Here is a 27,773-nt window from a genome sequence, read left to right as displayed (position 1 = left end):
CATTCCTGTGAATACCAAAGAAATAACATCAGAATGAAATTAAAGGGTTATTTTCAGTGTACTGCAGAGGGATTAGCTATGCAATTTTCTTTAACAATAACAGTATTTTTTAAAGCTAAACCCTGCTGCACAGCACCAGAAAATGTAGCCTGAGGGCCTACCTTAAATTAAATAAAACAAGAAAAGTTTAAATTAAAGCTGTCATTTACCTTGCTGTTGTTGCATATATAATGCAGATTGTCACAGGTGGTATCAAATTGAGTTTCTTCAAATCCATTATGTTGATACAGCCATTATATTTCTTCCGGGTACATAAATCTAATGAGACCTTTTGTGGCACCGTATAGTCAATCTTTCACCTGCATGTAATAATACCGTTTCCTCCTATTTATTGCTCTTGAGTCAGACCAAAAGATTCACCCTGTTGTGGTAAAGCACTACAATACAAATCTGGAGATTGTCTATGTCATACTGTTACTTACTTTTCTGTTTATTTTTTCAAATTAAGTATGAGCAATTCTATTACAATGAATGAATGCAATTCATGTTACGCATTTAGGGTGAAATTCTCTCCTGCAGCAATGGTCTCATGAGGCCCTGGTGCTGCTGAAACAACATTTAAATCTGTGGATTGCTCAGTGGTCTCTGAATACACTCACCCATGGGACGCCACCATGCCCTTGGGTGGAGCTGTACAAAGGTAGCTTGGAAGAACTACATTTACTGGTAGGTAATGAATCTTTTTAAGGGAGACTGAAGTGGAACATAGAGTCTTATTCAGGCCACAGATAAATTTCGCTTGCCATGAGCAGTGTGATGATTTCATTGAAAAAGCATTTGGAAAGTTTGCTGCAGTAAAAGCACAGCAGAAGTTTTCAAACATCAGCTTGGCTTATGCAGAAGTTTTAATGAAATGCCAGAAATAATTATTTGCCATTAAGATTTAATCATGTGCAAAATGTTGTTTTAAGTGCCACCAATTGTTGCTTGAAAGCCATTTGAGAATGAAATTATCACTTGATATATCTTTTGTGCTAGCTCTTTAGGGAAATACCATTTTTCTTTGCATGTTACTGTTCTAAATTTTCATCAAAGAGCCTCTGTACTAGCTGAGTTGAGTGCATCTGACACACAGGAGGACTTTTCAGAGTCTTGAGTGACCTCAAGTTTTTGTTTGTTTTTTCTTTTTCTTTTTTTTTTCCTTTTCCCTTGATGTCAAGTCTCTTAAGTGGTAGTAGCTATTTTGTGCTATACAAACCAGCAAATTTGAATGGGTAGCACTTGAGGTATCTAGCCATGTGCTAGCTGATGTGCCCAGCCACCAGAGAGGGTGCATTCATCCATATGGAGCTCTGTATTGCCACCACGACAGAAACATCCCCCTCCCAGGATCCAGGTTGACATACTCTAAGCCAGATGAGGCACCTCTGCATTATGCTCCAGTCTGTGGTATGATACTGGTGGATCTCGTCAGAGCATTTGCACACCTTGCTTGCATCCAACACATGGAGAAACAGAGTTGGTCTGCAGTAATCACCCTGACATCACTTGTTTTTCAAGGGCATGGCTTTTTCCATCCCTGGAGCACAACCCCGCGGCTGAGGCTCAGTGCCATCCCTTCCACATCTGGTGGCGTACCACCGGCATGCAGCCCTGGTATTCTTGGTAAACCTCAGCTCAGACTAAACAACAAGCGTGGTCCAAAACCCACGGCAGTCAATGGGACTCTTTCCTCTGTCTCCAACAGAGCTTGAGTCAGCCCCTACGTCAGTCCACAGCAAAGCTGGAAGATCTGTCTTAAGAGGATGACTTTCCTAATGCGCTTATTAGAGCTGCCTATATACAGTAACATTAATCTTGGGTAAAAAGATGTGGTGTTAGTTATCTCAGACTGATATTCTTTTTTCCCACTGACTGGGTGGTTGGTGGAGTGGTTGCCTACCAAAGTGAAAAAATTCCAAATTCAGGATCTTCTCCATGTGGGGAGGGCTTCATGTGTGACTACCTCAAGAAGTTCCTCTTTGCTCTGAAAATCCACCAGCTTAACATTAGTGTATGTGTGTGCGCGCACATGGTTTGTCTCTTGTTCTTGAGGCAAACGTGTTGCCAAGGAGAAAAACAAACCTAGCTCACCAGTACTATAGCTACTTTTTTGCAGCTTTTTGGGGGGTGCTGGGCTGGCAGGTGCTAGCTAAGGAGCTTTCCACTCTGGGATAATGTGTTCACTTGTAATTGGCATGGTTACATTTTGGATTGACCACTGATGCCTAAATTGTGTGCTTAGCTTCAGGAGTTTAAGAGGGAGATGCGGATAGCCAGAATTTCAAAAGTGTTAAGCAACCAAAAGCTCTCGTATGGGTGGTGAAATATAAAATTAGTCTTCAAATAATGACATAGGACTCCACAAGAGTTATGATCACTGTCATTATTTATGACTATTGCTATCATTACTGCGTTATTTCCAGTACAGTATTTACTGTGTGTAGAGTGTTTAGAGCTGGTGGTTGTGGTGTTCCCCCTGGCTGGCACAGCACAGGCACTGTTGGTAGGTAGGTTGTCTCTGACCCAGCACATTTGGAGATGAGTTTTCTCCTCTCCCCCTTCATTAGTTGGTGTTATATTTTTGGTCAGGGTAGTATCAGTGGGGGGGTTCAGTATTTAAAGCTTGGGAATAGCATTCTAAGACAAAGTGGAAGGTGAGTAAGAAAAAGAAAAGTGGGTAATCATTGACTTTACCATTTGACACGTGTCGGCCTCACAGCCCAATAATGCTCATCACAAAGATTAGCAGACATTCCACAGACACGGGGGATTACGGTTTCCATACAGGATGTCACTTATGTTTATGCCCAGCACGCTCTACTTTGCTAGCTTTCTATACGATTCCTGCCCACAAAAGAAGGCATATGTGGTTTGGGAAGGGCCCTGTCTCCTGGCATTTCATATTTTATGAAACCACAAATACAACAGCCTTACAAGCTCTTGAAATGAAATACAATTTGAGAAATGTAATCCATTACCATTATAATAGAATTTCTATAAAAATAATAAAAGAAAAACAAGAGAAAATAGGTCCTGAAAGTTATAGGCCAACTGGGAAGTCATTGTGGCTTTGGCCTAGCTATCACCATGTCAGACTTCAGCCTTCTCCCAGGCAGCAATCTAATTGTAAATTATGTATATACAGAACATCATTTCTTAGCTTTGGCTTTTAGTGACCCCCTTCCCTTCTTTCCCTTTCTTCACTCCAACCTCACACATAAGAAATATTGAAGTGTTTGCACTAATGGAGAAATGACAACGTGCAGTCAAACTTAAACCAGCTGTTTCCCCACACTATGAACACAAAGAGCCAGGCCGGTAATATTTATAGCTTGACTGGCCTCTAGTGAGCCAGACGCTGACTGCCTTAATTTGCCATGATGGCCTTAAGGCTTGAAGCAGCTGTGGACCGCAAGATAGCCGGGAAAAATTAGACAAAAAACAAAAAACAAAACAAACAAAAAAAAACAAACAAAAAAGAAAAGATTGTTTCAATTAGCAAAAGTTATTGTTTGATTGAAAATGAACGGCTGGTGCATATACAACTCAATAAACAAGCATCTTTTGTTTTGCTTGCAGAAAGCCAACAACGTTGCATGCGTTGGCATGTGGTGTTTGCTTTCTCCTTTCACTGGAGCGAGGAACAGAAGGCACCTCTACATGCCAGGCTGTGACATCTCTGAGCGACGCCTGGGCTGGCCCCACGCAACCCTGAGCACCTACCGAGCCTCGGGCACCCCACACCCCAGTATCTGCCCCTGTTTGGGATGTTGAGGGTGTGTGTTAGCATGGGGCTGCCCCAAGCCCAGCCTCTCCACAGCCCTGGTCTGTTGGGGCTGTTGAAGGCTGGTTTGGTTGCCCCTGCATTCGCCCAGCATGGAGCAGTGCACCTCCATGGCTGCATGCCCCAATGAGGACTTTGGTTTTCCTTGTTTTTCTTTTCTTTTGTCTTCTTAGGACTGCTTTTGACACTCACCTTATAGCAAAGATAAACAGACTGTCACCATGGCTTCAGCCTCAGCTTAAGCCAGCTTTAGCCGGCGGTGCGAGTCCCAAGGGGCTTCCCTCCCTTCAACAGACCTCGGCAGCTCGCTCCCACCCTGGCTGTCCCCTTTCCTGTGGGCAAGCATCGCCTTCACACAGCTGCCCCACGTGGGTGGGGGAGTGACTTAGGTTATAACTGAGCACTGAGTTACGTACCCACCCACCCATTTATTTACTTATTTGCGTACTTGCTGGGGAAGCGGCTCCCCAGCCCAGTTCACTAAGCAGTTGTGCGAGACGCTGTGTGAGCACCCCTGGGATATTTCAACCTACATGCTTTTTCTGGCATTTTAATGCTGGAGTCCTCTACAGGGAATTTTGCGCTGCTTTCACAAGAAGCCTTGGAAGGGAAAATAGAACCTCTGTTTTCCTTTCCGCAGGTTAAGCGTGGTGGTGCTCATGCAGCAGATTTAAGGGCAGGTGCCTGCACAGGAGCAGAGGGCTTGGTGCGCTGGCAGGGCTTGGCCTGGTGTACACACAGAAGAAGCCGGGCAGATGCATCCAGCTGTGGTGCTGGATGATGAGTGTGTGTGGTGGAAACTGAGCTCCGTCAAAGCAAGTGTTGGGGCTTCTGATGTCACCACTGAAAGAAAGTGTTTTTCAGAGTCTCACTTAGCACCCATGGGGATCAGCGTTGGTGCCAGGGAAGCAGCCCCTGGGGCTCTGCAAAGCTGCTGGTGCAGCCACACTCCTGCTCCGGCGGCTGGGGAGCACCGGCTGCTTCTCACCAGGGAGGGTCGGGCTGTCCCCAGTGATTGCTGCCAAAGGGGAACCCAAAGGGGGATCCGCAGGTCCCCTCTTTGCATGTCACTGCTGTGGCAGGCCTCAGCAGATGTGAACCTCACTGATTCATGAAGAGAGTATAGAGAGGGGCAGGGAAGGGAGTTTAGGGCTGCAGCTGTGTAACCCTTTGAACTGACAATGTGGACTAAAGGATGTCAGGTGTGCTTTAAGAAACGGCAGTGTACCTCAAAGTAAGAAATCTCAGGGAAGTTTTGTTTTTTTCTTCATGGGCCACATTTTTAGTGACAAACCACTTTGGTGCGGGGAAGCACTGACCAAGATCCACTAGAACTTGAGTAGTTGCAGTGAATGGAGGTGAGCCTGAGCATGCTTTGCAATACACTCTGTATGAGCTGACCTTTACATGATGCCATTTTGGCTAAATATAAAGTTACATACGTTCACCCAATTTACCTGAGCGACCTGGCTTTGCAGAACTCTCCCTCTTGTACATAAGGCCATTCCCCTTTTTCTCAGATCGCTGGCATTACAAAATGGGAGAAGAGAGGAGAGAGGAGCGGAGAGGAGAGGAGAGGAGAGGAGAGGAGAGGAGAGGAGAGGAGAGGAGGGGAATCTGTATCCTGTAGGCCAGTGTCATGGTTTGTTCGCCAGAGCCTCACAGAAGAAAAGTTCCTGGTAGCTCAGCGTGTCTTCTGACCTGACCAACCATGGGCTGGATGGGGACCATGCATGGAAAACTTTTCAAAAAGATCCTTATACCTGTCTCCTGAGACCCCTTTTCTCTAAGTAGCCTCTGTAAGGAAGTTATCCAAGCTGTGGATATTAAATAAACTTATAAAGATATGTAGATATTTCAAGAATACATTTTTTCTCATTTATTTCCCTCTGAAATATTAGAAGGGTTTATATTACAGGAATGTCACAGAGATCATGTAAAGTTTTGCTGATTTCTAATCTGTGTTTCTCTGACACCTTGCATTTTAACACAACACAGGTGTTTTATGTCACATGGGGAAAATAGTAGCATAGTGAAGAGGAAAAAATGTGTTTCATACACTTATTTATGAACTTACATCTGCTTTCATCAGAGTCAATAGTTGGCAAAACTCCAATGGGCTTCAGTAGGAGTGGGCGCTAAATTTAACTGTCAAATAAGCTCAATTCTAAGTAACCTTGAATAAAGGCAAGGCTTCCAGGTCCAAGGACCCATGGAGAAAATACTTTCTTCAATAGACATTTATCAGCTATAAGAGATGAATCAGCTCAGGACTGGACAAAGTGCCCTTGGGTAGCACGATTGTGGTCTTTCCACTTTTTTTTTTTTTTTTTTTTTTGTAAATTCCAGGTGTAACACAGTATATTTACAAAGGGTAAAAATAACATGCAGCTGTGAAGAAAAACATATCATGTTTCATTTCAGACCTGGAGCTTAGGATGAATCATTGCAAAGCTGCACCCTTTACACTGGGCACGCTTTCTGAAATCTGCTTTTCCACTGCCCCTGCTCCCCCGGTGGTTCAGAAATAAAGCAGACTCACAGAACGTCCTAAAAAAAGCCTTTGCAGACAATCACTCTCTTGTTGTTCTGGGCACTAAAAATACCATTTTCTAGTGTCTGCTTGCATTTTCAGTTTTGCTTTCTATACCGTAGAAGTCCATTACAGCCATTTGAATGGTTCAGTCGTATGCACAAGCACACGCTCAATTTGAAGTACCTGAGTAGTCCTTTTAGCTCCCATGCAGCTGCTTACATGCTTGAAGTTACGCATGATCTTAGAAGATTTGCTGAACTGGGGTTTTGCTTGTCCACCCAGTAAGCTAACGGGACAAAACCCTTAACCATCTGCTTCTGCATTTTAATGAAAAGTTATGACTTATTTATGATCTTCTTCCCCACCCCCGTCTGTTTATATTCGAATCAGAAAACCAGCTCAGAAGCCCTGTCAGATTGCCAAAAGCTGTGTGCTACTACTGGATCTTTCACATCATTTACTGTTCAGTGTTTACAAGAGTGTTTTTAATGCACAATTGCCCATAGAAGTGGTGTAGGCTAATACTGATGTGATACTTCATGTCAGCAGCAAGACTTTGATGTCCCTATATCCCAAGTTCCTTTTCACAGAAAAACAAAATGAAGCAACTGTGCCCGTTAGGCCAAAGGATGCTGCTAACTCTCTGTTTCCCAAAAACATCCCTAAAAAGGGAGTGAATGGGCCAAATGGTTCTTTTTTTTGTCTGTGTAACATAACTGACCTTGGGAGTGGGGGTGGGCATCTGCACAGGTATGAAAGCGGGAGTTGGATGATGTTTCCAAATATACCTTGTTTAGTATCCAGACTAACTTATGCATATATGCCGTTTGTATTTGTTAAAGGTAAGCAGAAAAAGCCAACATTTTAGTCACAAGCAATCATCACAAGAGCTCTTTTTCAACATGTTTACGTCTGAAAGAAAAAGTTACTTTGTTTTGCTTAGCTCTGTTTAGACAGAAATAAGCTGCATCCCAGGATTATATTTAGAGGTATGTAGTGCGATAGAAAAGTTAAACCTGAGAGAATAATGCCCGAGTATTCTGGTTCTGAGAGGAAAGGCTAAATTCACTGCCAGTCAATGGCAGGCAAGACCATGTGCTGACTGTATCTTCCCTTGTGGTTATTAATCAGTCCTGTGGCTGACAAAGCAGTTGTAGGACCTTTACACAAGGCAGATTTCATATGTAATATGTCATGCGGCACCCAAGATATTTTATACCTGAAAAAGGTATGTGAAGCCAACATTTCCCAGGCAACATTCAGGGCCCTGTTCCTTCTGCTAAAGAGGATGACAGTACCCATTGAATGGTTTCTGTGATACCCTTTATTTTTAAACTGAAAGCCATCAGCAGTTATTTTTTTTAAATATATACATTAACACAACATGGTAAAATTAGAAGTAACACTGCATAGGAAAAAACTGATATACTTAAAATGTACTTTCAGTATTTAAGATGTATACTAAATCTTTTCAGCTTTCCAAGGGCTAGTTATTTTTTAGAACACACATGTGAGAACTATAACTGCATTATATATAACAATAGCAACACTCTTCTGGGAAAACACCTGTATTCTGGCCACTGGTGGGCTTACAGTGACATTGCTGCCCAACACTGGCAGCACGAGCTGGGATTTCTGAGCTGGGGAGAGCAAGAGGATCTGGGTAAAACACGTTTTGGGAGGCAGGGAGCAGATCTTGAAACATGCTTCCAGGAGCCTTGGTCTCGCAGCATCTCTTGGTTCTCTGGACTGTACATTACATTAGTTGGTTTGTAGGGAACCAAAATGAAGCATCACAACCTGATTGCTGCTTGTTTAGTAAGACCATAGTAGAGTTTCAGGAGTTAAATGGCAGGACTGAAAGAAAGCTTGTTAGTAATATAGTATCACTGAAGAAACCAAAACCCAACTAACACCCTCCTTCCCTTGCCAAACAGCCTTCTTACATTTAAAGGTATTCCCTATGGCTCTGTTCTTTATTTTGATTTTTGTAACAATTTTTCTCTCTCTGATGAAACACGTTGTAGACATTAAATTAAGGGACAAATATGTCTGTGTCTGCCAGAAAGAAAACTGTGATGCAATTAAAGTGCCATTAGGGAACCCCCTGTGGGATGTTAAACCTAAAGACTCTATTCAGAAAGCAAAGCCAAAATTAAAGAGGTGTCTGGTTGCAGATCCTCTGCAGATTTCCATTTCTTGACTACAGTACCATGGAGACTGTGCTAGTCAGGAGCTGAAAGGTTTTTCCAGTCATGCGTGTGGTATTTTGAATCACAGCTTTGGCAAACGTTCGTTTTCTGTAAGCCATACGTAGAAGTGTGTCTACACTGCATGACATAAAGTGAAACTGAGCATGGCCCACATGAAACAATGACAGCAGTGGAGATGGGAAGTTGTCCAAGCCTTGTCCAATGCTTGGACAATGACAACAAATAGTAGTTTTCCCTGAGAAGATTTACATTAAATGCATCTCTAAGTTTGCGGAGTTGTCTGTGAGGTGTTTGGAGAGAGAAGTACAGGTACTTGCAGCCATCAGACTCAGCAAGCTCATGAACAAGCCTCCATTTTAGCTGGGTCTCTGGAAATAAATCATTAGTGTTTATATGTTTGGAGACATGTAAGAGCCTGATCCTTTGAAAATAGAAATAAATATGTGGTCCATTGAGGCTGGTCATTTTTTCTTAGGCAACTGAAGAGAGTCATTGGGTGGTAGGTACTGAGTTTTCCAGTGACAGCCCAACCCTGGTGCTTGAGTTTCATTTTTTCCATTTCATTCAGTGTGATTCTTTGCTGAGGATATTAGTAGGGACTGGAATAATAATAGAAGCACACTTCTCTTCTCTGTCTAGGAATTCTCCTGATGACTGCAGCGTGGCAAAAGGAGGGAAAATGGTTAGCGGCTCAGAAAATGTTGGGATGAACTATGGAAACTACATGGAAGAGAAGCATGTTCCACCACCAAATATGACTACCAATGAACGAAGAGTCATTGTGCCAGCAGGTTAGACCTTCTACACAAAAATTTCAAGCAAAAAATGTATTTCCCCTAAGTTTACTAACATTATTTGAGAAAATGTGGAGAAAAGTGGCAATATGATCTGGGTGATCAGGAAGAAAAGAGCAGCAATTTCCCAGGGTTATTAAGAGAATGAGCTGAGAAATATCCTAGTGAAGCCATCTCCTCAACCTGTTCTTCCCATTTCAGCAGCAGAACTGGCTGATTACAGGCACTCAGATCTTACATGACTTCTCTAGGTCCTTTTGAAGTATTTCACCCTAAAGTGGGAAAAAATGAAGAGCCACTTCCATTTCCTAACACCATGGACTAACTGGGTGCAGGGTGTGTGGGAGGGAGAAAGGATCACTGTACCACACGATGTCCCTGCAAATACCAAATACAGTCTGGCCCTCAGCATTCTAAAAACAGAATAGCTTCTGTGAAATAAAACAGTGCGTGAAAAGCATTTATCTAGGTTATCCCCTGCGTTTGGGCAGTGTAAAACATTTTAATAAGCAAGCTGACAACTCCACTGCAATATAAGGGAATTGAGAAATTCTTGGTTAGTCTTGGCAAGCTTGGTTGTGGGATTCAGCAGTTGATTGAACAAGAAGGTATTCACTCCTGTTTGCTTTGTCGTCCAAACAACCTCTGCTGGAAGGTTTGTTGCCTTAGTTTGCAAAATAATTAGCATGCTTATTTCTGAAGTCAAAGACCATCGTGGCATACGTGGGTGTTCATAAACCACTGGATATACACAGCATAGACACAACACCTGAAACCTGCAAACAGAAGAGAATGTTTTGCTGCTAGTTCCTCTCCAGCAGAGATGTGCCTGTCTGAAACATTTGTGCTGCTGCTGTGTTGCTTAATATTCTTACAGTTTTTCAGTTGCTAAGACATGCAAGAGTACTAACTGTGGCCAATTTTGCAAGCTGTGATTATTTCAGTTATTTGTCAAGACACGTGTGGACAAATATGTTGCAGTATCCTCTGCAATGGTATTGACAGTTCTATTCTGAAGCACAGAAGAGTGATGCACTGAATAATGAAGTGTCCTGCCTAACTGGAAGCAGACCACACTGAAATTCATGGCATTTGAATGTTCTTCTAAAACATTTGTCTTCTTGGTGGTTGGCACTTTTTTCAGTCTTCTAGTAACCCTTAGCATGGTTAGCTCAGAAAGATTTTTTTTCTCAGTGTATTCCTGGAGGTGTATTTTGAGGTGGATTTGAGCGACATTCAAGGAACAGGATTGTCACAGTCACAGCCGTGCTATTTTAAGGTCCCTAGAAGAGATGTATGGGTGAAAATCAGTTAGAATCATAGAACTGTTTAGGTTGGAAAAGACCTTTAACATCATCAAGTCCATCCATACTGCCAAGTCCACCACTAAACCATGTCCCTAAGCACCACATCTACACATCTTTTAAATAATTCCAGGGATAGTGGTTCAACCACTTCCCTGGGCAGCCCATTCCAATACTTGACAACCCTTTCGGTGAAGACATTTTTCCTTATATCCAATCTAAACCTCCCATGGTGCAACCTGAATCCATTTCCTCTTGTCCTATCGCTTGTTACGTGGGAGCCAAGTAACACCTCTCTACAGCCTCCTTTCAGGTAGCTGTAGGGAGTGATAAGGTCTCCCCTGAGCCTCCTTTTCTCCAAACTAACCCACTCCGGTTCCCTCAGCCGCTCCTCCTAAGACTTGTGCTCCAGACCCCTCACCAGCTTTGTTGCTCTTCTTGGACACGCTCCAGTACCTCAATGTCTTTCTTCGGGGGGGTGAGAAAAATTGAACACAGGATTCGCGGTGTGACCTCACCAGTGCCGAGTACAGGGAGACAATCACTTCTTTAGGCCTGCTGGCCACACTATTCCTGATACAAGCCAGGATGCTAATGGCCTTCTTGGCCATGTGGGCACACTGCTGCGTCATATTCAGCTATCTGTCAACCAACACGGCCAGGTCCTTTTCCACCAGGCTGCTTTCCAGCCACTCTTCCTCAAGCCTGTAGCATTGTGTGAGGTTGTTGTGACCCAAGTGCAGATGTGCAGCTCATGTGGCAATAAAAAAAAGCAAAATTCACAGTTCCAGCTGTGGTAAATTTCTCGTTATCATAGATTAGAAGCATTTAAAAGTTACGGGCGTAATCAAAATGTTTTGGTAAACTTCCTGGTATTTGGTTGTTTACTTCAAACAAAACTGAATGTAGTTGTTGGACTTCTCTGCTATAGATGTGGACTATCTCATCCAGACACTAGGTTTACCAACCGGATTTGCATCTCTGTAGGTTGCTATGTGTTTCATACCAGAAGGAGGAGTTCTTTTAAGTGTTTTTTGGTGCACTTAGGTGAATAGAGAAACTCTCTGAAGCTCCATAGAATTAAATATTCTGACTTTCAAGGGCTTAAAATGCCAAAAGAAACATCAGAAAAGGGGATGCACTAGTGGGTGAAGGATTGGGAGTGAGCAACAGCATGACAGACTGAATAGTTCCTAGCCCACGGAAAGAAGTCCCCACCTCTTTCAAACCATACTGAACAACAGTCAAAAGAGAGGGGATGGCACTGAATTAAGCCACAGAAAAGCTATTTAGACTGTCACTCAAGTCCTAGCCCTTCCACAGACTTGTATGTGACAGAGTACAGCCATTTGACCTCTGTGTGCTCCATTCTCAGTCTTCAGGTTATTGCTGAATTGTTTCGGGTGGAAGGCATAAACTCTCAAGGAGTTTGTTTCTCCTTAGTTTTATTATTTTCTCTTCAAAAAGTACAAATTCTTCATAGTAGGAGCTGTCTTCCATTATGGGGAGGTGCATTACAGGTCATTAGGGACAGTGCTTACTATATCTCAAGAACAGGGAAAAGTAGAATGCAAGAGAAATAGAAAAGGGGGAGTTTAGAGGCAAAAAAGACATTTCAGTTAAAATCAAGGATTCATTCAAAAACACAAGGTATTTGACCTTATGTTTTGCTAAAAATCTGCACTAGTTCTTATTTTTTTCCTCAGATGGTTTTGCTGATACTTCAGATAGTAAGTAAAAACCCACGCAGGTGTAGCAATGTACACCAGTAAAACACAGCAGTCTAGGAAAGGAAATGCAGAATATTTTAATAAGACCCACTCCAGTTTATGAAATAACTAGCCAAATCTGTGAGTGCTTATTTAGCCTATGCCCAAGAAATGCTACTTCAGACTTGAGTGGAAATTTCAATTGAACAGAGATACAAATTCAACAGAGAGCTTCGAAAATTGTTCAGATGCAAGAGGCAGTGCTGTTGGTGTGCTCTCTTAAATACTTTTCTAAAGAGTATTCTCTGCGTGAGGACAGGAGCCTATGTTAATCTGTGGATAATAGTGCATAAAAATAACAACACAAAACAACTAAATGGGAGAAGGAGCTCAGACTCACAGCTCTTCCCTAGTAGTTTTTCATAGACAGTTATTCTCCTTTGCACTCAACAGGACAAATTAATTCTTCATGTATCTCCAGCAGTCAGTAAACAGGGGATCAAGGTCTCTGCAGTTTGACTGTGGTCTGCATTTATTTTGTACCAGTCCAGCACATCAGCACTCTCCCCTCTCTGCCTAATTTTATGCTTTGTGATACCACCAGATCCTACGTTATGGAGCACAGACCATGTACGCCAGTGGCTGGAATGGGCAGTAAAGGAGTACGGTCTCCCGGATGTGGATATCTTGTTGTTCCAGAACATCGATGGGAAGGAGCTGTGTAAAATGACCAAAGACGACTTCCAGAGACTTACCCCAAGCTATAACGCAGATATCCTCCTGTCACACCTACACTACCTCAGAGAGAGTAAGCTAGTTTTCTGTCATTATGGTAGTGGCTACAATCAATGTGTGGTTGATATCAGCCTTAGATTTAATGGTGTGGATACACTCAGCTGGGTTTTCAAATGTCTGTTGCAAATGTTGCTGTTCCTAAGAACATAGTAGGGAGCCTGATCCAAAGCCTCTTGAGTTTGGTGGAAAGATTTCCATTAATTTCAATTGGTTTTCACTCATGTTCATCAAAGAAAAAAGGGAATATTTCTACGTGTCCATCTCAGATAAGAATGAAATTGAAACCCAGCATATTCATCAGCATACTGTAGGAAGAAAATCATATGGGATTCAGTGCTAATGTTTTTTCTGGTCACATACTCATTTTTTTCTATTTTAATGATGAGAATGCTAAACAAGAGTGCAAACATTGATTCATAAAGCAAATTCCAGGCATGATTCTAAGGACTGACAGCAGTTTGCTCTACTCTGAATAAGATTTCTCTGAATTGAATAAAAGTTCTGTAAATTCATGGAAAAAAGGAACAGTCCCTGAAGTCCAAATGCAAATTACTTGTAGTACCTGGCTAGCATTTCAAAGCAAAAGCAGGGACTAGTGAATTCCTGGCTTGAGGGCTTTCATCTAAGCTTGAGGAAATTTTGCAGGTTTGCCTCAGTTTAAAGAAGTTAAAGTGAACATGGTTTTTAAGAAAAAAAGCAACAAGCATTGCAACACCAGTGCGGTGCAGTCTTCTCCACACGCACACTGTCAATAATCAGTCAGAAATACTACGCATTCATAATGTTGAATAAATGAATGCCCTAGTTTAAGCTGTAGCACACACACCTCCCTCCAAACTGCAGACTGAAACTGACTGTTGGTAGAGTTGCATTCAAACAATCCTGTCAGGGGAAAATATGGTTTAAAAAGATAATTCACAATTTTTTTTTTCATTTTGGTGTTGCTTTTTGTTTTGTTTTGTAGCTCCTCTTCCACATTTGACTTCAGATGATGTTGATAAGGCCTTACAAAACTCTCCACGGTTAATGCATGCTAGAAACACAGGTAATGCTGGCACTGCTCCCATTGCTAGAGGTCATCTTCCAAAAGCACAGGATTCCTTTTTATGGGTTGCTTGCTAAAAATGGAAATGGTAAATCAGGAGGGAGACAAGCGTATCCTCACCTTGCTGTGTGTGTGAGTTTTATGGACAGACACACAGAAAAAAGGTGAGATCACTTAGGGCCAAATGGTGCAAAAATGGTCTCCTTATTGGTAATTTCTTGTGTCCTACAAGATAATGGGTTCCCTGACACATGGTAAACTGCAGGCTCGGGGCCTTTATCTCTGAGGACTTTTTTTTCTCGTTCTGTCTCACTGTACTGTCAGATCTACTCCATGGATCCCTTGAAGGCTGGTGGAGCTCAGAAGTGCTTCAGCACTTGCCTAAGTGCTTTGGGCTCTGGTGAATGGGGACTGTCTGCCCTCCCATGCAGTATATGTCATATAATTCAATAAAATTGCTGTTTAGGCAGTTGGCTCATCTCATTTGTCAGCTATATAGGACTTGAGCTGGAAACTTCACTAAGTTTGATGTTGTAATTTCCACTAAGTCTGATCTGAATGTAAAATGATTTTTGTTAGTATTCACCCTTCTGTTAATTTGGCCCAGAAAAGTATTGAGTGTAGGTAGGTGAACACTACAATACATGCCTCAAAAGCATCTGTCTTTCAGGATGTGACTTAAAATAATTATTAAAATAATTGAGAATAAATTTTACCTTGCTCTAGCAGTTGTGCAACACAGGATGGCATGGAATTGTACATATCGTATGGTATACATACTGATTAAAGATTTTTGGAACGTTGCATGATCATGCCTGAGGGTATTAGTTGCCTACAGTGACCAGAAATAACAATTCTTTATGAGAAATGAAAAAGATAATACAAAGGATAATGCAAAAGAAAAAGAAAATAAAACCTTGGATTGCGATGCCTTTTTCACATTTCATTTAGTTTTTCACTGTGGTAAATAGCAGTGAGTTTTCTAGCAAAATTAACTAGATTAGAGTTCTCCCTGAGTTTAGATGTTTGCCACTTGACATAAAGTCCTGCTGTGGGCTGTAGGCCTGCTGCAGACCCCACCAAAAGCAACAAAAAAAAAATTTCCATTGACTTTGATGGGGTTTGGAATAAGCCTTAAGCCCTTTTTAAAAATAGATGGACTCGATGGTCTTTTCCATCTCTGGCTTTCCAGATTCTAATTTGCCAAGCAGTTTCCACATACAGTTATCCAAGTGTTGTTCAGCAGTTCTGTGTGTTATCTTTTTCTATATGTGTGCACTGACAATGATATTTTGAAATTCATTTCACCAAAATAAGATTGTCTGCATTTCTGTCATTGGGAGTGTGAATAATATCATGCTGATAATCAGCATAAGGAAAATTAGTTGTTCTGGTGGCATAAGAACTTTGGAGTGGGATTTTCAAAGGACCCCAAAAAAGTTAGAAACAAGTTCTTCTTGAAGTCAGCAGTAGTTGCACAAATCCTTGTGACCCTTTTCATGTTCCTAGAGATGGTCATTAGAAGTCTGTTGATGTAATTAGAGCAACTTCAATGCCTGAGATAAGTGAGATACCATTTTCTATATCAAACTCAATATTTTCAATTTTTTCAACAGAATGAGGTTTCTGAGGGTCTGACCCAAAGCCAACCAAAGTCTGTGAGAAGATTCCCACAGACACCAACAGGCTTTGGCCCAAGCCTTCAGACTCTGTTGAAAATAGGAACCTGTTTGGAAAGCACGTGCACTAATGAAGAGAAGGCAAATAAGTTTTATTTCAGAAGATACGAAACCACCTACCCAGGTGGAGGTGATTGTGGGGAACGTAGAAGGGATTTCCTGAGCCTGTCTCTCCTCTCTTGACACAGATTTTGCACAGACTTTTATCCAGTAATTGGAATGGATTTACACAGATGCAAAGGCTATCAGAATTAACGTTTATTTATAACAGTCCTAAGATAGAAAGTAATTATTCGTAGTCTTCACTCAGACACACTACAGGAGGGGAAGTATCAGTGGACTTAGGGACTGTGAAAATGAATCTTTAGGTGTTATGTCTTCTTCTTTCTCTTTAGGAGGTGCCACTTTTATTTTTCCAAATACATCAGTTTATCCAGAAGCAACACAAAGAATTACAACCAGGCCAGGTATGAACAATGACCACCTTTTGTATGCTGTGATCTTACTCATTTCATCTCTTGAAGTATCTTGCTCTTTTTCTCCTTCAACTCTCTTTTCATAAATATTAGGCTATATTTTGTATACACACACACATTCTATACGTATGCTTTTTTTATATATGTGTGTGCATATATCGTTGTGTAGAGTGAGATGGTTAAACAGAGCAGTTTAATTTCTGTTTCTTCCACATATCTCTGTCTTTGAAGCAATGCTATCTAGTTTTTAAAGCACCAGAAAATCAGAAGACCAGAGCTGCATTCACTGGTTCTGTTGCTTTGTCCCAGTGCAGCCACTTTTCAATGTGCTTCAGCTCTCTGTCTGTAAAATGGGGCAAGAATACCCTCTTTTATAATGCTATTTGAAGTATATTGGGAAAAAGTACTCTAAAAATGCAGGATTCACATTTCTCCTGCTATCTACTGTCTATGTTTGTGGCAAATAAATTCTACAATGTCTGATTGTGAGTTGAAGGGACTAAATAAGTAAAATCAAAACATAAGAAAGTTCTTATTGCTCAAAAGTTTGAAACCCATGAAAGTATTGTGGGTGTGCTGGTTTGTGAAAGGCTAAAGGGAGTAATTAAAGAAGATGAGAACATTGCTGTGAAGCTAAAAATTTTCTTTACATCACCCTTCACCGCTAAAGATGCTGGGAAAATACCTAATCTGGACATTTGCTTTTCCAATAATAAGTGCAAAGTACTGTGAGACATCAAGAGGAGTTGTAGCAAAATACATTTAAAGGAAATTCATTACTGAGCCAGAGGCATACATCCAAGTGTTCTGAAGGGACATACACTTAAATTGACTGAACTCTTGTGAAAAAATACATTCTCTCATCAAAACCAGAGGGGGTTTTGGATAGCAAATATTTTATCTTTTATCAATGCTCTAGGGTATAATCCATGAGACTATACACAAGTAACTTTTATATACACTTGTATACATGTATATGTGCATGTCTGCAGATTTGTTAATTGATAATTTAAAAAGATAAATAGGGAAACAGGTACCAGACCATTACATGATCAAATCCACCCTACTCAGTTTCTAGGAAAACAAACTCTTCTGCTAGAATTATTTGTCTATAGCAACACCATAGTGAATAGAAAGGAAACCCATCATCCAATGCACGCATTTGGCTTTCATAAGACATTTACCAAAGTGCCCCACAACTATTTACAATGAAAGTTAAATCAGTATATCGTAAGAAACAAAATATTTTAACAGATCAAGAACTGGCTGATTAACCTGTTACAAAGACTAAGTAATGGGCATCTTAAGTCATGAGTGCTTTAGCATTCTCTACCATGATCTGTAATTATTAGTAATTGGAAAAAGGACACAATAAAATTTGGTATAAAACTTAGAAATGACATATGATTTTGTCATTACTTAAAAGCAGAGATTACTCTAATGGATTCCTGTACAGGCGCCCAGAGCCTCATTAGAGATCATCAAACTGGGAATATGTTAACAGCTGAAAATACAAGTTGATAAAGACACAAGTTATTTGCATATCTTACTGATTTCAAACTAACCCTCTTCACTCATAAAAGAAGAACTTAACATAGGCATCTTTATTTATGGCACAATGAAGTGTGAACTAGAGCACTGCTCTAGTTGTTAGCCGATGTGAAAAAAAAAGTAAGCAAATGAAGAAACACAGCGGAGGATCATATGGGAAATCTGGCTGTGCCGTTAAATAAATCAGCAGTATGGCCTTGTACGGAAAGCTGCGTGAATCATCCCTTATCAAAAAGGCTATTTGCAGAATTAGAAGGCACTTAGAGCAAGCCATGGGAATATGGAAAATCTTTCAAGCATGTTGAAGGATATAAAAGTTTGAAATTGTTCACCTCAGGGTCTGGGGATGAGGAAACCTGATATAATTATCAAAATAAAGAGTGTCACAGAGTACCTACTTAGTCTTAGTATTAGAAGAAAATATATTTAAAAAAAAAGTTGGACATTTTCATGAAACATTAGAGCAGACTGTGGCCCTCATGGTCAAAGGGTTATAGTAGCACCCAGGAACTTTGAATGGCATGGAGAAATCTGGACATGAATATAGATGAGAAGACGAAGCATAGCTACAGAAACAATTACCAACTATGCAATGTAAAACTGGATGCCTGAAGCTCTCAGTAGTTTCCAACAAAAATGAACATGTAACATAAGACCAGAGGGACCCAGGTGTCCTGCAGAAAATAACCATGCCAACTGAGAGGATTTCAGGCAAAGGCTAGAATGAGTGTGCTGTGAAAGAATACTATTTATGGGTATGTTTCCACTGGACTTGAGCAAAACCTGGATTTTTTTATATCATGAGAAATTCTATGATTTCAATATTTGTTTCATTCTGACATGTGATGGAAAAATAAAATACTAGTTTTCTCTGAAGTAAAAAGTTCTAAAAAAACGCACATATCAGACGTGGGGGAGTCCTTCATTTCGGCATTTTTACCCAAATCATGTTTACAGTGACACAAAACAAAATGCTTTATGACAACATCAAAAGCATCTTCCTGTGTTGACACAATTCCTTGTGGGAGTTGCAGTTTGGATATGGGGTGTCTCTATTCTTCTGTGCAAACTGGTGTGTCCTAACTAAACATTTCCTATAACGAACGATCATGTGATTTTGAAAATATTATTTTATCTTTTACAATTGAAAGTTGACAAACATTAAAATCAGAATTTTCAGTCAGAAAGAATTTTTTTTTTTTTTTTTTCAGAAATTCAGTTTTCTCTCAATAAACTATTTCGTTGGTTTCTTCTATGGCTTTTCTTTTAGTTAAATGTCACATTTCAACTAGACTGCAAAGAAGCTTTTCCATGTGAGAGCAATACCAGACCCTGGGGACAACCCCTTGATGACATGAAAAAGGTCAAAAATGAGAGGGCATGGAGTAAATAATTTTAAATGGGAATTAGCCAAATCCCGGGATGCAATTCTGGAGAAAGTAATTAAGCATTGCCATTGTTAAGGTGCTACAATAGAAAATAGGAAATGAGCAGGGCTTGTAATGAACTGCACTGACAAAGTCACCTGTACAACAGAACATGAGGTTTCAGCAAGCTGAAAGTAATACAATAAAGCTATCAGGAGCTCAGGAGGACCTAATATGGGTTTGTCTACATGTCTCATCCAACAGGAGCATTGCCATCAAAGATCTATCCAAGATAAGGACATGCTGTACTAATATCGTATGAATAAGAACAGATCTGCTTATCTAGGATAGCAACATGTTTATCAAGGCACAATACTGAACTAAGAATGAAGTTGGAATTCTGCGCTATTTCAAGAAAGGCTGATAACTGGATTTTTCGTTTAATGGAGAGGGCGTAGTCAGAAAACCATCTTATGATGTGTTGAGTTAGAAGGCAAAACAGTTTTCTCACAGTACTAAATTTGTACCAAATATATTTCAAGGCTGGAAGTGCCACCAAGTAGAAGCACACAGCCCTATCAGTGTACAGATGTCTAATAATTTGCAGACCCACAAATAGGAGGCAGAAGGAGAGGAGAGGAGATTGTGGAATAGTTCTCAAGAAATCAGGGATAAAAACACACTAGTTATTCAAATGTAATACAAAGATAAATTGCCTATCTCAGCAAAGGCAAAGTTTTTGAGGTGTAAGATTCCGGGAGACGACAGTACTGGTAGTGCCAGTCTGCTCCTCAAGCCAAACAGACTAAATAAATTAAAGGCAATTTGGTTGCAAATTTCACATTACGCTTTATTTCCATTTGATACGTCTGCTCATAGTGCTTGGAAATGGGCAGAGATACATCTGTTTTGCACAGAGCCAGTCTGTGACTGTTTCTTTACTTCTTAACTGGTTTCATTTCCAATCATCATTTCTAAAATAAAGCACAAGCACTGTTAAGAATCAAATCATCTGCACCAGCTTAGTTCTACCAGGTGCGTACTGCTACCTTCCTGAGATCCTGAGCAGGCTACATAAGTCTTGGATTTTGGCAGCAATTTTAGTTAATGTGTTAAAGTCAGCCATAGAAAAGCACAGGCAACTGCAAAAGATTTCAAAGGGTAAACCAAACATTGGAATTCACAACATATACTTTATGAAGAAAGCTTTTATGGTTTAGTTTCTTCATTTTTATATGCTAAAGCATGTAAACGAAATAGAAGTAATGAGTAAATGAAAGAAAAGGCAAACAAAAATTCAGATACGTAAAGTTAAGGAGCTTGTCCCAAGAAGCAGAAAGGACTATTTAAGTAGATGAAGCAGGAAAAAAGCTTTCCACTTCTTGGAAGAAATACGTATACATATATATGTTTAACATTTAAGTATGTTCACTGTTTTCACATGTTATGTTTCTAAAGATCTGTGAGGGTAATGGGGAGTGGAAGGGAAAATGAAGGAAGAAGAATTATTAATAATTTGAAATGGCTAGTAGAAGAGAAACAAGTGAGATGATTGGCAAAGTGCAGCAATCAATTATCCCAAAAGTGTGGCTTCTGAATGATGAGAGTGAGACCAGAGGGTTCATCTGAGGAAGAGAGCACTTGCAAACATGAGGAATAATATCACAGGGAGGGCATAACAAACTACATGATGTCAATGAGAGCTGGTGCAAACACAAACATACAACAATGGTTTAGAGGAACCTCCAACAGACAAAACCAAGACTTTATTATTTCACATATCTCTGCCTATTCCCAGGTGGCAGAAAAGGGAACTCTCAAACTCAGGCTATAAGATTTGATCAATCTCAAGGGGTAACAGCAACAGACTAACAAAGAATGGCACATTAAATCAGCTAAAGTCTTAAAATATTGTTATATGCTGAGATTGGGAGGGAATGGTACGCAGTCTATGCTTAAACTGAGCTCTGACCTCTTGGGGGACTTTTCCTCCAAGAGGAGCATAAATTGTCCATGATGTGCAGCGTGTGACATTCCTTGGTGTTCTGGATTGAGGAATGAGACCAAAGGGATCATTGGTCTTGGAGATCCTTGGAAATTATGGACTTTATAGAGTATTTGTATCAGCTGCTTTGGTGCAGTTCATATATCTAACAAGAATAGGCACATCTAAAGAAGAATGCAGAGGGCAATGTGGTGCTATTATTTTTGGAGACAATAAATACAATAAAGGTTTTTACAAAGACTGTCCTTTCAGTAATTTTTCCATTCCAGTGGGTTCCCTAGAAATGTGCCCCTCATGGACATAAACACTTTATGCCATATCTGCATGAATCAGTGTATTTCTCCTTTGCAGATTTGCCTTATGAGCAAGCCAGGAGATCCGCGTGGACGAGTCACACCCACCCCAGTCCTCAGTCAAAAGGTAAAAAACATCTGTAGGTGTCTAACCTGTGGGCCTAATGCACATCTGGTGCAACCTGGATAGACTCTGAACTGAACTGATAGGAGCTACTTCAACATTCAGCTCTGGAGGATTTTTACCTGTGCTTGGGCTGGAAAGCCTGCTAGCTGTGTATAGGCAATACTGGGTGGAGTCACTGGGGCAGCCGCATCCTTCCTTGAACTCAGGCTTCATCAGGTCCATAACCATATGGTCTTATAAAGCTAAATCCTATTGTGACCATCATTGAGTGGTGAACAGCAGGATTCCCAGGCCTGTGATCTATCACAGATTTGATGACCATCTTCCAAACTAGAAAAGTAACTACATGGGTTTTTCTATTTTCAGCTACTCAGCCATCATCCTCAACAGTTCCTAAAACAGAAGACCAGCGTCCTCAGTTAGGTGGGTATCATTTTGTTTGAGTTATACCTTGGTGTGACAGGGTTTGTTGAACATGATGAGAAGGACAGCTCTCACCTGCCAATCAGAAGCAAATTGCAACATCTGATTCAGACCACTAATGAGATGTCCAGCTGGTGACCACTAAATCCCCAGACGTGTATGAATCGGCTCTACATCTGGATTGGAGATGAAGGCTCTCATGGCAATTGAAAATTGCTTTTAGTAATGCTTAATGGCAGTGATGACCTTTCAGAGTGAAAAAGCTGTTAAACAAAGTACCCATGTACAGTTTAGGGACAAAGGTGGAAGGTAAGGATGTCAAAAGACCATACACTCCACAGTAGTTGAAATGCAAGCATTTAGAAAATGTGCATGAGCAAAGAACGGAAAATGGATTACAGCGTACAGAAACCTATTTGGATTGGGCTCCTGAATTAAACAGGAAAATTCAAAGGATTCTTAGTCTATTCGGAAACTGAGGAGAAAGTAGAAGTTTATGAGTTTGTAGACCAGTGGTTTTGCAAAATGGGTGCATTTGGTGTTTTCAAAGCAGCTATTCTATGGGGTAGGACCTAATCCCTTATTGTGAATTAGACTGTGTTTTGGACAGGTAGCTAGAAAGCACTACAGAGATTCTGAGTCAGTTATGGCTTTTGTTAACAGCAAAAGGGTAGAAATAGGAAATAAAAGAGATTGGGATGATAATCTTAGCTCGGAAGACCCTGAGCCTGTTTTTATCACATGGATTTCAAATCATTGTTCTGTTTTTTCTTATAGCTAAATAAGACTGTGCACATGACTACATCTCATTAACTCATATGAATGCTGCCTAGGAAGTATTATATTGCTTTTTGCCCAAATAGCGTTTTATCTAATCTGGCCTTCCAACCATGAGAATCTTTCAAGAAATATACTGGTGATTTATGTAAGTCTTTAGGACCGTTTAGTAGCTGTGTGAGAGCTGCACAGGTTATTTCAATGTATAAGGAAAGTAACCAGATTGCCTTCTTGGCTGTAAAACTGGTGGCCGTTGAGAGCAGCTGTCCGGAGATGAGGCAGCCCAGCGACAGGGTCGTTCAGCGAGGGGCAAGGGGCTGTGCTTGCAGCCCATGGCTTTGGCTTTTGTACTTCTGTCACAGCCTTCCCTTTTTCCTGTTGTACTTCAACTCAGGCCAAAATAAGTTTTCATTTCCTGAGGGAATCCCTTGAGGAAAACAATGAGATGCTACAGACATTGTGTGGCCAACGCAGGCTCTTCTGAAAACCCTAGTTGCAAGGTTAATACAGGGGATCCCTCACTGGACTCCAGTGACAAAGAATAGACCCAGCCACATTGCTTGGGTTCAGCCATGCACTCTCAACCCTGTTTTAGAGGCTCTTTTGGCACAGAAAGTGTTAGCAGTCGTGTGGGGAAATGTGGCCTCACAAGAAGAGAGAAAATTGCGTTTAGTAATGTTTCGTGGCAGTCCTTTGCGGAGGGGACTCTCACCCCCATTACCTGTCTGTGCCTGGCATGCTGCAAGGGTCGATAATACCAAAGGGTGCCTGTGTGTATGTGTTCTTTGTTTAAGTAGGAATCAGAATACTTCTGGACCAAATTTATTGTGTGTCTGAATATATGCTTGTGCACGCTAATACAGTACAAAAGGCGAACGTGTATCCTTGCAATTGTTCACTTGCACACTCAATTTTAAGGGAAAACATGGAAATACTGCAATGCAGAGAAAAGAACGGCTTTCCCCAGTGTTGGGCGTGCTGTCCCATCAGGCAGTGTACACCTAAAATATTTGACATCACTGTTACATGACTTAAAATCTTTTTTTTCACAATTTTGTAGATCCTTATCAGATTCTTGGACCGACCAGCAGCCGACTTGCAAATCCAGGTGAGAAGGGATTTTGCTGATTTAGGGGAATTTCTCTTCAGTGGTAGTGTCCCCACTTCAGCTTTAAGGCCAGACCTGGAAGGGGATGTGACTGATTTTATCACTCTTCTGTACAACTCAGTGGGAGTTGATGATACACAGTGTGTTGCAGGATTAGGTTTCTAAATTACACAGGGGTGGGACTGAGGTCACACATTAAGACACATAAACTCATGTATCTTAGTGTAGGTGTAGCTCTACATATGAGCTACATGTCTTATTTCCCATGATATTAATTGGAGACATAGTTAATATAGCTCTCCGTGGAGAGCTATTCAAATCATCCTGGAGTAGGTGGTTACATTCAGTCAGTCAAATACCTCACTGGAAGTATTTGAGCTCCTCATATCAATAGGAGTTCGCTTCAGTTGCCTAAACATTGGGATTTTGTTAAGTGCTGCAACATATCTCATCTAGGGCATGAGTCTCTTACCGATCTGCATCGTGTGTGTCCCAGGTTCTGTTAATCCACAATACAGTGCCGTGCTGACCTTGACAAGTAGAAAAAATAGGGGGAAAAACAGGAAAGCATAATCTATTTGCAAAGAATAATTGGGTTAGACACCTCAAAAATGTTCTTCCACTTTAAGAAGATGGCAGTGGGGTGCATTGTGGACTGGGGTTTGTAGCATATTTTAGCTAAAGACATGGAACCTTCTTGGTGAATTAATAACACTGATTCTGTGATTGACTGCACAGATTTTACTGCTGCTGCTCTGAGTCCACAGGACACACTGTGGCTGTACAGCACCATAACCAACATCATAATCTGCCACAAAGGATTGACATTGTACCTGCCACTTCCTATTTCCCTTGCTTTAACAGCCACAGGGCACAGCACAGTGTTCTTTATTCCACATTGCAGGTTTCCTCAACCCCCAGTAACAATATTTCTTCTTACAACAGTTGTGTGGCTTTTTAAGGCGTGAAATGGCCAAAATACAGATCCATTTCCTTTCACTTTATTCCAAGTGACATCAGTCACAGTTCTAGATCAGCTTACTTTCTAAACAGTTTTGCATGGCATAGGAAAGCAATTAAATATTAAGAACAGGATTTTCCAAATGGCCTAAGGCAGCGGGTTTCCAGGTGACACTGATCTTAACTGGAAGCGGGGGCCTACCTCCCTTTAATTTGTTAGTAAACCCTGGCTTTTAGAATTTTGTCAAGTGTCTATTTGGTATCCTTCAATACTGTGGAAGACACTAACTTGTTCTGGATTGGGAAACATTTTTAACATTTGGATACGGAATTCCTGCACAGCATCATTCCTGGGCTTTAACATGTTTTTGTGTGTTTATAAATTGATGGAATTACTCTCTCATTAAAAGGAAATTGACAGCAACCATTTATTTTCATAGGACTATATAACATTTGGAAGGCAAGTGTTTATGTTAGAACATATGTTGGATTGCTTATTCAAAAAATTGTGTTTTGTCCAGTGCTGAACTGTTTATTGATTTTCAAAGGCTAATCCTCTTGTTATGTTTCATGTATTAAAACTTGCATGCCTTGCTCATACCATGGATTCTTTTGTTTGTTTGTTTACGTAATGCATGTTAATGGAACAGAAGAAATTCATTAAGGATAGTTTGGATAAATATAATTTAAACGAATATGGGTTTCAGTTGCACTGAAGTATAAACTGCTAATGGATTTCAGATGCTACTCTAGCTTGATATTATAATTCGCTACTTTAAGCTTTCTAAAGAAAAGCTTGTTTATTATACCCACATATCTGGTTTGGAAAAAAAAAGAAACCCAACCGATTCCTGGTCAGAGATGTACTTAGAAGTTAGCACATACAAGCTGGTTAGCAAATTCTGCTGACATTGTGCTTGTGAAACAGATTGCCTTGCAAGCTGCTTCAGCTGTATTTTGCATCATTTCAGCGCTGCTTTATTAAGAAATGCTAAGCTTTTTAACATGAATATCAGTGGCAAGGCCCTTTGAAATCTACTTTCAATTGCTTAAAATGGTCAAATTTTGTTCCTATAACTCTGGGTAACAGACTTCTGCAAAGTTGACAGCAGACTAATTATTTTATTTTTGAGATTAAATTGGCAGAGGAGTGCGAAAAAAACAACAACTTTTTAAGTCTTTACTTCAATAATCATTTAAACTTGTTTGACACAGAATGATGACAAGAGTGTATTTTATGGACCTTTTCACTGTTCTTGCAAATGTTTTGCCCTATGGTTGTATGCAGTGCAACAGCAAGCTAATAAGTTTCCGTTCTGCATTTCCCCAAATGCTGCAAATGGATGATATGGTTTGGCACGAGCCCAGCTTTCTCTAAACTTCTCCATTTTGTGTAGGCTTATTCCATAGCAGAGAACATTTAGTTGCAACATAATGCTGTGAGAACAAGCAAAATGTTACGCAAGTGAAAGCTGTTTGTCCTGAACTTTAGAGATTAGTTTCCTAAATGAGTGCTGTATTATTTCCCCATCAATTGTCTACACTGAATGACATTAGGTAACTATTAAATCTCCATGTAATGGCATTCTGCCACTCAGATGAGGGAAAACATGACACATTACCATTATCTCTGCTCTTCAGGATTTCATGAGACAAGGCTGGGAGAAAGGGGACTAGTTAAGAGTAAGAAGTAGGAGCAACATTTCCTAATAGGGTCCTATGTGAGAGGCTGGAAGAATTGATGTCTTAACATTATTAGTCACTAGTCCTGACATTTCTATTTCATTTCCCCCCGCAGGGAGTGGGCAGATACAGCTATGGCAGTTCCTGCTGGAACTCCTCTCAGACAGCTCCAACTCCAACTGCATCACCTGGGAGGGCACCAATGGGGAGTTTAAGATGACCGACCCCGACGAAGTGGCTCGACGCTGGGGGGAGCGGAAAAGCAAGCCTAACATGAACTATGACAAACTCAGCCGTGCGCTTCGCTACTACTACGATAAAAATATTATGACTAAGGTTCATGGTAAGCGCTACGCCTACAAATTTGATTTCCACGGAATCGCTCAGGCTCTCCAGCCTCACCCCCCAGAATCGTCCATGTACAAATACCCATCAGACCTCCCCTACATGAGCTCCTATCATGCGCACCCTCAGAAGATGAACTTTGTAGCCCCTCACCCCCCTGCTTTGCCTGTAACATCGTCCAGCTTTTTTGCTGCCCCTAATCCGTACTGGAATTCACCAACTGGAGGTATCTACCCCAACACCAGGCTGCCAGCTGCTCATATGCCTTCTCATCTTGGCACCTACTACTAAGTGGGGAGAAAAAGAATCACCAGAAAAAGCAAACAAAGACACTTCTCGCTGGGTTACAGTCCCTCATGAATTGCAATGAACTCTATTGGAGTACATGAATTACAAGTGCCTAAAGAGACAAGTGAAGGTTTGGCTGGGAAAAAACACATTAAAAAATAGATGTCAAAAAGACTCTTTGTAGAAGGGATTTAAAGGAGTTATTCAAGAAGTATTAAGATACTAAAATGTAATGTATATGGGCATCGACTCTGTGGACCAAACAACAATAGACTATTGTAGGTAAAAGCATGAAATGATAAGGAAAACCTACGAAAGCTAGTGGTCTTAAAAAGTTGATAAGCTTATGTGTAAAGTTTGATATCTTGCTAGTGTAAAACTGGGACTATACTACAGCAATATAAGGATAAGTCTATAGTGACCTAACATACAATATATGAATCATTACAAAAGAGGGGGGAAGGGGGGG

At 40.7% G+C, this 27,773-nt stretch overlaps 1 protein-coding gene across 3 annotated transcripts in view; it reads left to right on the top strand.

Annotated features, from left to right (window-relative positions):
• ERG (v-ets avian erythroblastosis virus E26 oncogene homolog) overlaps positions 1–27,763 on the top strand; it is a 63,173-nt gene extending 35,410 nt beyond the window's left edge. Inside the window, exons 3-10 of one of the 3 annotated variants that reach the window (XM_009891325.1) lie at positions 9,215–9,366; positions 12,987–13,190; positions 14,142–14,222; positions 16,297–16,368; positions 21,652–21,720; positions 22,087–22,143; positions 23,981–24,028; positions 26,787–27,763. In XM_009891325.1, coding sequence (XP_009889627.1) covers positions 9,215–9,366; positions 12,987–13,190; positions 14,142–14,222; positions 16,297–16,368; positions 21,652–21,720; positions 22,087–22,143; positions 23,981–24,028; positions 26,787–27,307 — 1,204 coding nt within the window. In that variant the 3' untranslated portion in view covers positions 27,308–27,763. The remainder of the gene's footprint in view (positions 1–9,214; positions 9,367–12,986; positions 13,191–14,141; positions 14,223–16,296; positions 16,369–21,651; positions 21,721–22,086; positions 22,144–23,980; positions 24,029–26,786) is intronic. The other 2 variants (XM_009891326.1, XM_009891327.1) reach the window with 2 other exon arrangements.
• Positions 27,764–27,773: the final 10 nt, after the last annotated feature.

The sequence above is a fragment of the Charadrius vociferus genome, unplaced genomic scaffold (genome assembly GCF_000708025.1).
Source record: "Charadrius vociferus isolate BGI_N301 unplaced genomic scaffold, ASM70802v2 scaffold298, whole genome shotgun sequence".
NCBI lineage: Eukaryota > Metazoa > Chordata > Aves > Charadriiformes > Charadriidae > Charadrius > Charadrius vociferus.
The sequence above is the reverse complement of the archived record's forward strand: the minus strand, read 5'-3'. Positions and strand labels throughout refer to the sequence as shown.